General features: G+C 42.8%; 1 protein-coding gene across 1 annotated transcript in view; it reads right to left on the bottom strand.

The window, feature by feature from the left end:
• SLC25A21 (solute carrier family 25 member 21) overlaps positions 1–15,410 on the bottom strand; it is a 151,491-nt gene that overhangs the window by 98,621 nt on the left and 37,460 nt on the right. Inside the window, exon 2 of the mRNA XM_018572080.1 lies at positions 12,875–12,958. Within this exon, the coding sequence (XP_018427582.1) occupies positions 12,875–12,958 (84 nt within the window). The remainder of the gene's footprint in view (positions 1–12,874; positions 12,959–15,410) is intronic.

Raw genomic sequence — 15,410 nt, 5'->3', positions numbered from 1 at the left:
AAACACATTAAGGGCAAGGGGAATGGGGTGTGGCAGAGTGGTTGTTGTGCAACAGAGTGGTGACAGGAGCAAGGAATAATTGTGAGAAATGGGGTAGGTGGGTGGGCATGTGGCGGTGGTTGGGGCAGAGATTTGAAAGAGGGGGCTGCAGAGAGGTATAAGCCTATTAGGAGCGCAAGAATGAGTTTGACTTCGACTGAAAAGATAATCACGTAGTAAAAATCAGGAGCATTACAGTTGGTTTCACTCCTGCACTCTCGAAAGGCCTCCAGCAATATGGCGGTGATATCCTGCACATGCGTGATAGTGACCATTTTGTACTGCCACTATCACTCATGCATGGAATCTGTCCTCCATATTTTGATGTGAAAGAACATGGTGGCGATATCCTATGCATGCACAGTAGTGGCTGGTTTGTACTGCACATGCATGGGATATCTAATCATGTTTTATACATCACATTATGGTGGAGAGATTTTGTGCATGCGTGGTAGAGGCTGCCACCACACGGCATGAGCAGGATATTGACACCATATTGCTGGTGGCTTTTTGGGAGCACAAGAGTGAAACTGCATCCCGTGCTCCCACTGAGTACATCGTATTGCGCATGTGTGCCTAGATATTAAATTCTACTGGGCAGGCATGGGTAAATGGAATACAGAACAGAGAAAAAAGAAACACATTTAGGGAACTACCCTGGGCATTCTACTGGGAACTGAAGAGTCATTTTCTGCAACAAACCAACATATTGATAGATAGAACCCTAACACCATCTTGCTGAAGTTCATGGTGAACATTTTTAAAATTTAAACTTAGCAATTGTTTCATCTATTGCCCCCCCCCACTACCCTTTGTGGCTATAAAAGCTTCCACTTACAGCATCTGGGGAAGGATTTCCACAAGATTTTGGAGTATGCCTATGGAATTGGTTCCCATTAAGCCAAAAGTTTTGTTAAGTGTGGGATAGCGCTGGACTGATCTGGATAGAGGTAAATCCAAATGCATCAAAGATAGAATATATATTCTTTTCCAGAGCTTAGTTTATGTTAGAGGCCAAGAACCGATTCTGGGTCTAGGGCGCTGCCTTTCTGATCTCAATAATCCTATTGCTCAGCAAATGAACAACTCTTAAAGTACAATTAAACCTTTTGGATTTTTTGCATATATCTACTGCTTGCAAGCAGTAGATATATGCAAAAACTAGGGATGTCCCAATATTGATTCTAGTATAGGTATCAGGGCCGATACCAAGCATTTTCACGAGTACTTGTACTCGTGAAAATGCCCTGTTTCTTAAGGCTGATACCGGCCCTTTAAATTTTGAAAAACCACAGCCGCTGCAAGGTTCCCATGCTTAAGGGCCTGCTGGGGACCTGCAAGTAGCTGTCCAAGGTAGTGCTTGCTCGGTTCTTTATCTCCTCCTTCCGGGCACAGGCACAGCCATGGACAGTCCCAGGGGCGGAACGACCAGCAGTGAAGCCGGAACGGCCACCCTAGGGCCCAAAGCTGGGGGGGGAGGCCGGGGCCAATCAACAGAGAAAATGGAAGCCGGGGTCCAGCAGTGGCGAGGATAGAGGTTTGGGCCCAGCAGTGGAAAGGATGGAGGTTGGGGCCCAACAGTGGAGAAGGTCTGCCGAAGGCCAACGAAAACGCTCTGCTGGTGGAAGAAGCTGGGGGCCCAGCATCGCTGGTCCGGACGTGAAGGAGGCCGGATCCCAGTATCGCCAGTAAGGTGGAGTGCCCGCAAAGCCACTGCGGATGTCCATATGTCACACAGCCCGGAGAAATTAATTCTGCTTTGGGGACATGTATTCTGCTTTGGGGACATGTATTCTGCTTTGGGGACATGTAATCTGCTTTGGGGACATGTATTCTGCTTTGGGGACATGTACAGTATTCAGTTCTGGTGACATCTATTGTGTGTACCTTGCTTTTCTCTCTGACACGCTGTCACAGGAGGCTGATCGAGCGGTGTAGAGAGGAAAGCCCAGCCTCCTGTGACAGCGCTGCCTCCGCCCCCACAGGAGACGCCGGCCGCTCACAGCGCTCTCCACCGCAGCGCTCGGCCGGCTGTCACTTTCTTTTCTCCCCGCTGGGACAGCGCCCAGCAGGGAGAAAAGAAACCAGGGATGCGCCGATGTATCGGCTGAAACATGGCTCTTTCGGCATTATGCCCAAAGTGCCATTTTCGGCCGATATGTTTCGGCGCCGATATATCGGTGCATCCCTAATATTTAGCCCTGATGACCGCTGCATTTGGCCCTGCTAAGAAACTGCCCTAAAATCATCAGTCTGTGTTGTTTTAGAAAAAATGTCACATGGTCCTTTAAGAACAAGTACTTGTACTTGGTCTTAAAAAAGTGGCATCGGGACATCCCTAACAAAAACATAAAACAAAATTAAAAAGTTACCAAACAGGTAAAAACGTATCTGTGTCTCCGCCGCTCACTCCCGCCTGAGGATCTGAAGATTCTCGAGTGATCATGGGGCGGGCGCATGCGCAGTAGAGATATTCGGCCAGAGACACAGTGTAAGTCAATGCACGCAGCTGGCAGCGTGCAGGTGGGCAGACCGGCACTAGTGTTGGAGGGACTCCTGAAAACTACTGGAAAGAAGAAGATCGGATCAAGAGGCATCATTTAAGGTAAGTCCTTAAAGCAGCATGGGGGGGGGGAGTGACTAATGTCAAGGGGTTAGAGGACCTAAACTATGAGGAAAGACTGCATGCATTAAACTTGTTCAACTCTGAGAGGGGACATGATATTAATGTACAAATTGTTTAATGGTGATAGGATAATCAGTAATAAACTGTTTACTGTGAGTTCAGTCAAGAAGAGGCCACCATCTGAAACTGGAAGGGAAAAGGCATACAGGGTTATTCACTTAGCTGGCGATGGCAGCCGAGTGAATAACTGAGACAAAGTGAACAGAGCCGAACAGCGTTTCGGCTATTCACTCCGGCTCAGCACGGCTGATTTCAGCCGTACATCGGCTGAAATCAGTCGTACATCGGCTGCATTCGGCTGACTTCGGTCAGCCAAACATGCTCTGCATGTTCGGCTGAGCCGAAGTGCAGAAGGACATCAACCAACATCTGGATCGGCTGAGCCGAAGCTACGGCAGCTCACTCGTAGGGGCCAAACAGCAGTGAGTGAATAGCCGAATGCCGCCGAGCAGCATTGGGCTCAGCTATTCTGCTCGGTACCTCCATGGTACCGAGCAGAATAAAAAAGAAGTGCAAAGAATGTAAAAAAAATTGCAAAATGATTTAAAAAAAATTTAAAAATAGGAAGAGTAAAAAAAATTGAAATATTTGACAAAAAATAAATAAATTAAACAAAAAACAAACAAACTACCAATTGGGCGAAGCTAACAGTGACAGCTAGCTCCAACTGTTTTCTTTTGGCGGGCACCAGCTAGAGTCTTCTAGCAGGTCCCGGCCAATGAATAACAACTGAGCAGAGCCGGCTGTGATGTCTTGGCCGGCTCCACCCAGTTGTTATTGTTTAATGACAGATCAGCATCCCTAGGTAATTTAGGGACGCTGATCTGGCATTACAACTGGGCGGAGCCAGCCGTGAGATCATGGCTGGTTCCGCCCAGCCGTCATTTGCGGGGAGAACGGCCAGCCTTCGGCCGGCCATTCGCCCCACTTTGGCTGTCACTTCGGCTCAGTCGAGCTAAAGCATATGCCTTTGGCTCGGGTGAGCTGCACGTCTGCCTTCGGCTGCTGTACGGGCTATTGTGAATAGCATATACAGCAGCCCTTCGGTTCGACTGAACCGAAGGGCTCCGGCGGTCGAAGAGACCAGAAGGATCAGCCAAAGCTACAGCTGTATCCTTCGGCTCAATAGTGAATAACCCCCTTTAATCTTAAACAGTGAAGGAGGTTCATTACTGTGAGAGCTGTAAAATTGTGGAACTCCCTTCAACAGGCAGTGGTTTCAACTGAGAGTATGGACTCATTCAAGAACTGTCTAGATATTTTTCTCAGCGCACAAGATATACAGGGGTACAAGTAATCTTAGTAGCAAACACACAGACACACACACAAAACCCAAAGGTTGGCGCTAAATACTTTCTTCTCGTTGGTATTCACCAAGGAAACAGACGGGTTCAATGTACATGATAAAACACAAAATTTAACAAGAAATACACCTGAGTGGTTGACGGAAACTGGGATACAACATAGGCTTAAACTACTAAATGCAAATAAAGCATTCGGACCTGATAATCTACACACCAAGGTACTAATAGAACTGAACAAGGAGATAACGAGACCACTGTTCCTAATTTTTAAGGAATCCGTAATGGCTGGTAGAGTACCAAGCAACTGGAGAAGGGCTAATGTGCTACCTATATTCAAAAAAGGGTCAAAATGCCAACCAGGGAACTATAGACCAGTTAGTCTGACATGCATAGTGTGTAAACTGTTGGAGGGAATTATTAAGGACTACTTAGTGGAATTCGTCCGCGACCAAAGTATAATAAGTGATGTGCAACACGGATTTAGGAAGGATCATTCTTGCCAGACCAACCTGCTGACCTTTTACGAAGAGGTAAGTAGAGATCTGGATGGGAGGAGGTCGGTGGACCTGGTATATCTGGACTTTGCCAAAGCATTTGATACGGTGCCACATAAACGCTTGTTATACAAGCTAAGGGCTATGGGCATAGATGAATTAGTGTGCACGTGGATAGAAAACTGGCTACAAGAACGTTCACAAAGAGTATCAGTTAATGGCACCTTCTCAGACTGGGCGGAGGTCATGAGTGGCGTGCCCCAGGGTTCGGTGCTGGGTCCCATGCTTTTTAACCTATTTATTAATGATATAGGGAAGGGAGTGAGAAGTCATGTCTCAGTGTTTGCTGATGATATGAAAATTGGGAGGTTAGTAGACACAGATTTAGACATTATAACATTACAGGAGGACCTGGATAGAATCGGGGAATGGGCAACTGTATGGCAGAAGAAGTTCAATGTCGATAAATGTACAGTAATGCACCTTGGAGTTAAAAATAGGCAAATGGACTATACACTTATGGGTGTGCCACTAGGGAAGTCACAAACAGAGAAGGATTTGGGGGTCATTATAGACCGCAGATTGAATAAAAGCGCGCAGTGCCAGGCTGCTGTAAACAAAGCAAGCAGAGTCCTGTCTTGCATTAAGAAGGGAATGTCTTGCAGGGACAAGTCTATAATTTGTGAAAAAAGTCCAGAGGAGGGCAACCAAACTCATTAAGGGGTTCGAGGATCTGAACTATAAAACAAGGTTGTTAAAATTAAATATGTTCTCGTTGGAGGTTAGGAGATTAAGGGGGGACATGATTTTCATGTATAAACTATTCAAGGGTGACATCAACCTTAGTAACAAACTGTTTATGTTTAGCTTCGTAACAAAGACCAGAGGGCACAACCAAAAATTGTTGGAAATTTTTTTTCAACATACAAGGCGCAGGGGGTTCTTCACAGTTAGATCGGTTAGGAACTCGCTGCCGCAGGAAGTGATTTCAGCTAAGAGTGTTGAATCATTCCTTGGAGACCGTAACATAAAGGGGTAGAGGTACTGCTAAGAGAAAAATCACACATGGACTCATATACACGCACACACCTGCTCATAAATGCATATACACAATAGGTTGGACTTGATGGACTTATGTCTTCATTCAACCTCAAATACTATGTAACTCGATTTATATAGGGCCAACAGTTTGTGTAGCTCTTTACAAAATGGGGGTGACAGTACAGTTACATTACAATTTACAATATAATACAATTTCGGTACAATAGGGTTAGGAGAGTCCTACTCGTGAGAGCTTACAATCTAGTAGACAACTATGTAACAGATATAGCCAATGTGTTCTGGGGTAAACCCTTCTTCGGGGCAAATAAGAAAAGAACAATATGTTCTTTACTTGTTGACCCTGAAGAAGCAGAAGTCCATTTCCCTGAAATGTGTTGGCTGTAACTTTTGTTCCTTATAAATATTTAAAACATTGCAAGTGAGGCAGAAGTTTGTACTAGGCACTTCTAACCACACCCTTAGAAGTCATTCAGCCAAAAAAGCATTCGTGCAAGATTATGAAGTATACATTTTGTAACATTTATTCATAAATACCTATGAAGGAGTCAAAATCAAAAGGGCTCATTTAACCACAGTGCCACGAGTGGTGAGGTGTAACAACCAATCAAAATCAATGTTTCGTATCTAGAGTGAGCAGGCTAGTACAAGAAGACTCCTGGTTCAATGCTGTGAATTAAATTGTATGTGTAGCCAAAAGTAGTAGGGAGGGGTTTAAACCAAGGACAGTTTACTTTTTGCTGTCCCATTTCAGACAGCTGTCACTAGAACAGCAGTCCCCAGTTGGAGATTTACCCTGACCTCTAGTTCTGGTGACAACTCAAAAATGTTAGATTTCCCATCACTTTCTGTCCCACTGCCAATGGCCACCAAAAAACAAAGCTACGGCCTTGTTCACACCGAAAGCGTGTGCGGTCCAGAGTGGTAGCTGCTGGAACGCACCGCGATCGCTGTGGAACTTCCCCCTTGCATTTTGGGGCGGGAGGGGGCGTGACGGTGCATTGTATTCAATGGCACCGCTTCCACGCCCCCACGCCCAGAGTGCGATCGAACTCGTGGCAAAACTTTGGCAAGCCCTATTTTTTGCGTTTGCAGTGGAACGCAAAAGCAGCAGCTACCGCTCTGGAACGCACACGCTTTCGGTGTGAACAAGCCCTAAATCTACCTAGCAGAGACAGCAATAAAAAACCCCTTGAAGTTTAAATTCTTCCCTATGCTATCCAAAACAAAAAAAAGTTTTGGCTATACAAAAACTTTAATGCACACTACTTGTCTCTGAACTCTCCTTACTGAACATGCAGGAAAGTCAAAAGTATGCATGGGGTACACAATGGTCCTAATTGTTTTTGAAAAGTAATTCTAAAGAAATAGCCTGATAAGATCTCGGAAGTGCCAGCATACAGTGTGTATATAAACGTAATCCTTTCTGACAACCACTTGTCATATTTATTGTGACGGCATGCAGCAGCCCACAATTATTTTACACCCAGTAACCTAAGGAGGGATAAACCTGCACACTTTTATGTGCTTCCTTTTGTCTTATGTCTTCTTTAATACCAGGATCCTAAAGGCTGACATTATGAAAACTGAACAGTGTGAAGCAAACATAAAGCTGTTTTTTCCCTGCACCATGTCCTTAATGAGCCATTTGGCTAGAAAATTGGAATACAGAAACAGAATAAAACAACAACTTTGTGAAATGGTTGCTTCACTTTGCGCTGCAGCATTTTAAAAGTGTATGTATAGCCGAAACGTTTTCTTTTGTTTCGGATTGAGCGGGGAAGAGTTAAAACCACTATCTGTTTCTATTTTTATTTCTGTGCCCCACTTGGGAGATTTTCGTTTACTTCCTGTTCTGGAGATGCAACAGGAAACAAGTAAATATCACCAAAGTGAGGGGATTTCCTGCCTAAAGCTAGCCATACATGGCTTGAATTTCAAAAAATTCCTGGTGAATCTGTGAAAATGCGAGATATGGGTGGCCTACAGGTATGCCGCTCTGCTGCCTTTCTGAAAAAATATCCTTCTGGTTTGGATTGAATTTTCCAGGAGCTTTGCTCTGCGTTCAACTGATATCTAGTTGATTATCCTACTAAAGGGGATTGCTGATTCCCCAAAATGCGTTGGCTGCCTTACAATCACTCCTGCTGTCATTTGCAGAACCAATAAAATAAAATTTTAGACTGTAAGAACTCTTGTATGACACCCTCCTTGGCTGAAATGCAAGGAGACTCCTCCATTCAAGATGTTAGCGTGAAAAGAGGAATGAAGGGATTTTCAAAGAGAAAACAAAGTAAGTATGGCTAGCCTTAAAAAGTTATTGGAAAACATACCCTCACCTTTTGTTCTGGTGACAAGGATAAGTCTCCCCAGTGGAGACACAGACAACAACAAAAACTTGACATAGGGCCAAATTTTTTCCTATTTGGGTAAGGTATTTACATAAATGAATAAAAGCTGACAATTGTAAACACCCCTGCTCTTCTTAAATGGTTTGTCTCAACCCTCTATCTGCCACTTTTGCTGAACAGCTTAGTCTGTTGAAAAATAACAAACTTATTGGCTGGATCCGTGGCTGAAAAAAAGGGGGAAAAACCCTAAAAAGAGCTTTGCTCTGATTTCCACTGATATCTAGTTGATTTTTAAAGCCTTAATATAGGGGGATTGCTGAGCCCCCAAAACACATTGGCTGCCTACTATTCTCTCCTGTTGTGATTTGCAGCCATCAAATCGAAAAATTGGTAAGGTGCAATATATTACATTTATGCTTTTGCCTTTAGATACGCTTTAATAAATGTGCTTTTTTTAGCTGGGTGGTAGTTAGTCACATTCAACTGGATGTCTTCTGTAATGTTAAAGATATTTCATATCTCCTCCATGCCACTTCTTCAGTTCCAGTTTGGAAGCCACTTTCTCCAGGTCATGGTATACCTTGTAGTAGTTTATCGCATTCAACTGGATGTGTTCTGAAATGTTAAAGGCATTTCATAGTTGCTCCTAACCACTTCTACAGTTCCAAATTGGAAGCTATGAAATGTCTTTAACATTACAGAACCTGTCCAGTTGCATGTGATTAACTACTACTGGCTATAGCATGACCTGGAGAAAGTGGCTTCCAAACTGAAGAAGTAGCTTGGAGAAGATATGAAATGCCTTCAACATTTCAGAACAAGTCCAGTTGAATGTGATTAACTACTACTGGCTATATAGCATGACCTGGATAAAGTGACTTCCCAACTGAAAGGTGTTGGTTATGTGTATAGATGAAGCACTGAGAATTTGAGGAATGGTAAATTAAGTTTTACTTGCCTAGAAGAACATTACATGTATGTATACAGCACTGTGCAGGTAACATATAGATAGAGAAAACAGCTTCCGATGTATCATAGATAAGTATGCGTAGAGAGACTAACATTGCACTACAGCGCCATCTACAGCTCAAAAGACTTAACAGTATATGCTGTTGCATTTCCAACATCCCCTTCTCAACAGCATATGCCTTACTTATATGACGTTTAGCTTCTCTCAAAAGAAACTGTGACGTTCCTATGGCAATGGCTTGGTGAGTGCGTCTGCAGTCATTTCTTCTAAAATAAATAAGACACTGTCTTATTTTCGGGGAAACACGGTAACTATTGAATGTTGATAATAGCTTGCTGTTGAGTGTCCTTAAGCAGATGATACTTCAAGTCAATATGCTTGTTTCTAGGGTTGACCCTTTCTGATTGTGACAGCTTTATACATCCCTGGTTGTCTTCAAAAATTGGGATGGGGTTTGGCATGTCTATACCCATGTCCATTAAAAGCTGGCGAATCCATATTGCTTCTTGACAAGCGTGTGCTGCTGCTATGTATTCAGCTTCAGTTGAGGAAAGTGCAACAGTTGTTTGCTTTCAGCTAGACTAACTTATGGTTTCTTCCCCGTGTTAGAAGTTGTAACCACTTGTGGATTTGCGGTCTGTGCAGTCTCCGGCCCAATCAGCATCTGCATATCCTACTAGTTTCGAGCAAGTTTCGAGCTTGAACTTCAATAGCTGGTAGTTGATATTGGTGAGCATATCTGAACTGCTTGCCATCTTTCAGTAGCTTGGATGCGGCTCTTGTTGACGTGCAGTGTTCTGTATAGTGCCTGGGCCCATAACCTAATGGTTAAGCGTAGGGCTTCAACTAACAATTATTTTCTTAATCGATTGAGTTAGTCGATAATTTTTTCGATTAATCGGATAAAACCAAATACCATCTTTTATTTAAAATAAAATACACAAATACAGTGTTACAAACATAAAGTTTACTTCAGAATAAAACTGCACGCACATTTTTTGCAATCGCACCCCACATTTTAGTGCAGGCATTAACACTGCGGACAGGAGGCGCGTTTGGGGTGCCACCCAAATGAATGGCACTGCAAATCCTACAATAGAATTTGTCAGGCCGAAACCAAAAATGACTTTTTTCCCCAAAGGCCAGCAGGCTGGCTATTGCTCCCAGCCGCTAAATGGGAGCAAGCCATAACAGGGGGCATGGCGGAGCAGCAGAGACATGGGGAGGAACAGCGGGGTCACGGGGAGGAGCAGCGTGGACACGGGGAAGAGCAGCAGGAACGAGCAGCGTGGACACGGAGGAGCAGTGGGGACACGGGGAGGAGCAGCGGTGATGACCAGCGGGGACACAGAGAGCAGTAGCGGAGGCTTCGGGGCAGAAGAGGAGGCAATGGGGGATTGCACAGGCAGAGCGGTCTCTCATTTCTGCTGGGCACCAGCAGCGGGGGGGCCTGGAGAGTGAGTTCACCGATGAAGCATCGGCTGCACGGGTCTTTGTCCCTTGCCATCACTACTGGGAGCAGCAGAGATCAGAGAGGACACAGAGCCCGTGAAACAACTAATTGAACAATCAACTAATCTCTCATTATCGATTATCATCGATTAAGCCGATTAGTTGTTGCAGCACTAATTATGTGTTTAGATGAAGCACTGATATCTTGAGGAATGCTGAATTAAGTTTTATTGCTTAGAAGAACATTACATGTATGTATACAGCACTGTGCTGTAAACATATAGATAGAAAAAAACAGCTTCATGTGTATCTTAGATAAGCATGCATATAGAGACTAACATTGCACTACAGCACCATCTACAGCTCAAAAGACATAACAGTATATGCTGTTGCATTTCCAACAAAAAGTGGCCTGGTGAAGATATGAAATGTCTTCATCATTATGCCTCATGAAATACTGGGTTGTGATCATACGAAGCTGAATGAGGAATTTGCAGAAGTCTAGTTCAGTGCTGTCCTTTATTTACCAGTCTAGAGTCTATTAATGTCCTGGAAGTGGTGGGGGAGATAAATGCCTTTTTCCTAATTGTGTGAGCCCTCCCCTGACTTTGCTGTTGGTTATCCATACTTTGTTTTCAGGGTTTCTAGAATTCAGTTATTTGACACCTTTCAATAGGTATTAGTTTAGATTGGGATGAAAAGCTTTTGTTGGTAGAGAATTAGTGTGCCTTTATGTGCTAGAGATATACATCGCTATTTGTTTGAGACGAAGCATGAAAGTATTTAGCGCAGTCACCAATCTCCGTCCTCCCTTTAGGTAATGGATCCCTTCTAATTTATACTAACTTGGCATTACGCTCCGTCACAAATCGACAAGACTAATTGTTTCCCAGTTGTAGGTACAGTGTGTTTTCTAGGCAGCTAGAAGTTGCACATTCCTGGCAAAATTATGAAAACGGCTTTGTATGTGACGGCTGCTAACCAAATGTATGCAGTGATGTTACAATTCAAACCCACTTATCAGAGTTGAGTTTGGCAATGGTTAATTATGTACCCTAATCTTGAACAATAATAACCATGTCTGATAATTAAGAAATGATATATTATTTACATTATTTATTTACATGTAACATATTACAAAGCACTTCCCACACAATGATACAGTATAAGGGCTACTTCACACTGATTTGAATGCATTGATCAATGCAGGATCAATGTATGGGCACATAGAAAACAATTGTTCTCTATGTGCCTTGTTCACTCCATACATGTGCATTGGTGTGCTGTGGATAAAATTGCAGCATGTCTGCATTTTTACACAGTGCGCAAAAACTCATGTCAATGTGAGTGGTGATGCCTGTGGGGCATAGAGTTGAATGAAGTGACATTTTGTAATGTTTCAATGAAGTTAAAAGAAAAGAAAAAAGGAAACGCTACGAGGCATTGTAACAATGCACTGCACTTTTGCTACACAACTGACACCAGCGCGCACACAGTATATAGATAATAATGCACGTCCACTGGTGTGAACGAGTCTGCTACAAAAACCTTCCAAGCTTCTAATATGAAGGGGCATGTTAAGGCAGTACTCCAGACAAATCACTAAATAAATATTTGAAATACTGTACTGTTTTACCTACCAACAGATTTGTAATTATGTTCAGTCAGTCTTGCGATTGGCACATTGATATACTGCACATACAGAAAAATGATGCAGCTCCTAGTTCAGCTATCTGCTAATTAGATGATGAAGGGGATTTATAGTTCACTCAGAGGGCTTTGTACTGACAAACGTACCGTCAGATAATAACAGTCAATGTGTTTTGGGATCTAAAATCTCCCCTTACATCAGGGCTTAGACGAATGGAATTGTGACTTGAATGGACTCAAAGGTAACTATAACCAAAAGGATCTATATTAGGTCTAGTGTAAAACCTGCTTTGGAATTAGAATTCCACCAATGCATTCAGCAGCAGTCACTGTTCCGTCACATATGCGATAGCATTGTGAACAATTAAAGACACTTTGGAATATTTGATTAAATTGTTAAAATAAAAGCAGCTCTGGCTGAAATGCTCACGTCATCTCCAGTGTTGTCCCTCACAATAATCTCTTTTTGCCACAAGATATCTTCAGGTATACAAGTTAAATGACACCGAGAGTCATTCAATCCAAAAGACAAACGACATATGTCTAGACTTTAGAGCCAATGTAATACTCTGGAAGCAGACAGACTGCATCCAGTACATCCATCCCTATACGGTTGTAAACACTGGGATGTATGTGAAGAGCCTCAGCCTCAGTCTGTCATCGATTTCAATAGGCGGCTCCACGGAACATACTTCCTGCATGGCTTTGCGGATCTGTACGCCCATGTGAATGAGCCCTAAATGTGCACTAACACAGTTAAATCAACATTTGTGCTACTTTGTGTCAAGGAGAAAGAGAGAAAGACAGAGAATGGGGATTAACATTCTGTGCATACAATGATTTGTGGCACTCATTTCACAATCACTTACCCTTCACTACGATAGATCTTCTTGAAGCAGTCCCCTAGACTCTTATAACTGGACGGATCAGACTTGTGCCTTTGGATCTGCAATCTAAACATAAGAAGCATGTACTGTTAAGAGGCATTTGTCAAGGAGAAATAAATAATATATACATTTTGTACGTCTCTGCAATACATGCAAATGTACCCTTATGTTTGATCCCTTTAAACGCACTACAAGTACAGAAAAATAATTGTGTTCAGGAACATGTGCTCCTACCTTCCTTTTTGACATGCCAACATGGTGTATTTTTGGCTCTGAATTACAAAGCGTGTGGTGTCAGCCCTGTCTACTTAAAAAATTCATACACGTAGTCATATAGCAATATACTCTTACCTTCTATTTTATATATATTTGAAATGCTGTAAAAGTTCACTTTTCCATGTTTGATTGCTGTCCATGTCCCTGTTGGGTACATTTCTCCCATTTCTTTTCCCACTGATAACTGTCACCGGGACACGAAGTGAAGGGAAAGCTAAAATGTTTTTGCTGTTACCAGCACAGAAGGTGATGGGAAGACTCTCTAAAGGCACACTCCAGGATAAGGAGTGAGACCACATAGAGCAATACAAACAACCTGACAGTAAAAGTTTTGCCTAGAGTTCCACTTTAAGGTAAGCTGGCCTTTGAGGTGACATTTAAAGCTGAAATCCTAGACAAGAAAATATTGTGTATAAATACAAGAGTCATGTGTATTCCTACTTGAATATTGGTGAGCTTTGTGTATTTGTTTCAGATCTGTGCCATAATCCAGTGTAAATCTTTGCCTCTGTGCAGGAGCTTCCTGTAATAAAGACTGGTCACTGCTTCTCTCTCTCCTTGCACAGGGTGACTGGTCTTGTCTCCGCCCTCTACAGTAGTTTTCTGCAGGCAGCCTGTAGTGGGTGGGGTCTGCTGGGTCCCAGCCACAGCTCTCCTCTCTGCACAGGCTATGTAAAGCACAGTGATGATTTCACTTCTGCCTTTATAAAGTAGTAACTGGGTTTGTGCCTGAAGTTCAACTTTTACATGTCCATTTTTTGCACACTGAATAACTTACAGCAGGGATAGGCAACCTCGGCACTCCGGCTATTGCAAGACTTTGACTGCCTCAGGCATGACTTGCAGAGACAGAGGCACCATGGGATTTGTTGTTTAAGCACAACTGGAGTGCCGAAGTTGCCTACCCCATGCCTACAGCCACTATTTATGACAGAGCCCCACAAAATCTGAACGATAGAGCTATTTGGTTAGAAACCACAAGGGCAAACAGAAGCAATGGAGCATTAAATAGATGGATTATATTTATGTGGTTTGTATATAATATGATGTAGTGAGCGTAAAGCCTGCATTGTATGTCTGAATAATAATGTACCACCATTTATTCCAATAATGAAACCCTTTCACTATGATTTACAGTAGATTAGAGATCATGTTTCTTGTGGTTTATGATAGGTATAGAGATAGACATGCATATGCATCCCCTTCTATTTAATCTATATTGTCAGGGTATGCTTCACACATGAAAGATGCCAGTGTTCTATGCTGGGTATGGGGGTCCCAGCTGTACTACACATGTATTGTGTTTATTGCTTGTCACACCTAAAGGAATAACACTGTACACACAATACAGCAATAGAGAACAGTGATGGCTACTAACTCTCAATGGCCCTCAGCACCCGCCGGTCCTGGCATTCCCTGCAGAGTGTGGAAGGGGACAGGATGCGCTCAGTTAGTGGCAGGTTTCACATTGCTATGTCTGGAATTTTATTCCTCAGATCCTGTTGCCTCTGACTCCTCCGGACTCCAATTTAGCAGCAGGGACCATCATGTTTCGGGTTTAATGGTCGTAGAGGGATTTACACGAGTATAAAGGTGCAGTCCACATTTTTATGTAGTTTCAGCCTTTGAACAAACCTTTTTATGATCTCTGTTCAGCATACTGGCTTTCGGATTGGATTTTCCAGCTCAAGCAGTCATGTATCCTAGATAAATTTTTCACCACATAATAATTGTTTCCATGCTGGCCTATCTTGTGTGCAGTGCAACTTTTTGTTTTATACGTATAGAGATGAAAAAAAAGAATTCAGAACAAACCCATGTTACAGAAAGTCAGTGAATTTATGTTAAAAGATCACTTTGCTCAACGCTATGGTCAATAACACAAATTTCACCTCAAAGTTAAGTGACCATTTAAACAGGCACGGATCATTGATGTTCCTTGGAGCATGAGACACTGACAGCAAATTAGATATGTGTCATATATATATACACATGGTGAGTAATGTAGCCCTTCTGTTAAGTATAAGGGTATTAGGATACAGCAAGGCATTTAGTGACCATATAAAATAGTGTAACCTAATTTTACCTGAACTGTTCTACTGGTTATTTTTTTTTAATGAAAAATGAGTTAATCTTCTCAAAATATACTATCCCAGAAAACTAAGCCTATGGGACAAGTGTATGGCTCTTTACTATATGGACACTAGCCTGTATGCCAACATCATGGGCATGATTGAAGTAG

The sequence above is a fragment of the Nanorana parkeri genome, unplaced genomic scaffold (genome assembly GCF_000935625.1).
Source record: "Nanorana parkeri isolate BGI_ZX_2015 unplaced genomic scaffold, ASM93562v1 scaffold1928, whole genome shotgun sequence".
In the NCBI taxonomy this organism is placed as follows: domain Eukaryota; kingdom Metazoa; phylum Chordata; class Amphibia; order Anura; family Dicroglossidae; genus Nanorana; species Nanorana parkeri.
Note: the sequence above shows the minus strand (reverse complement) of the source record. Positions and strands in the feature narration are given on the sequence as shown.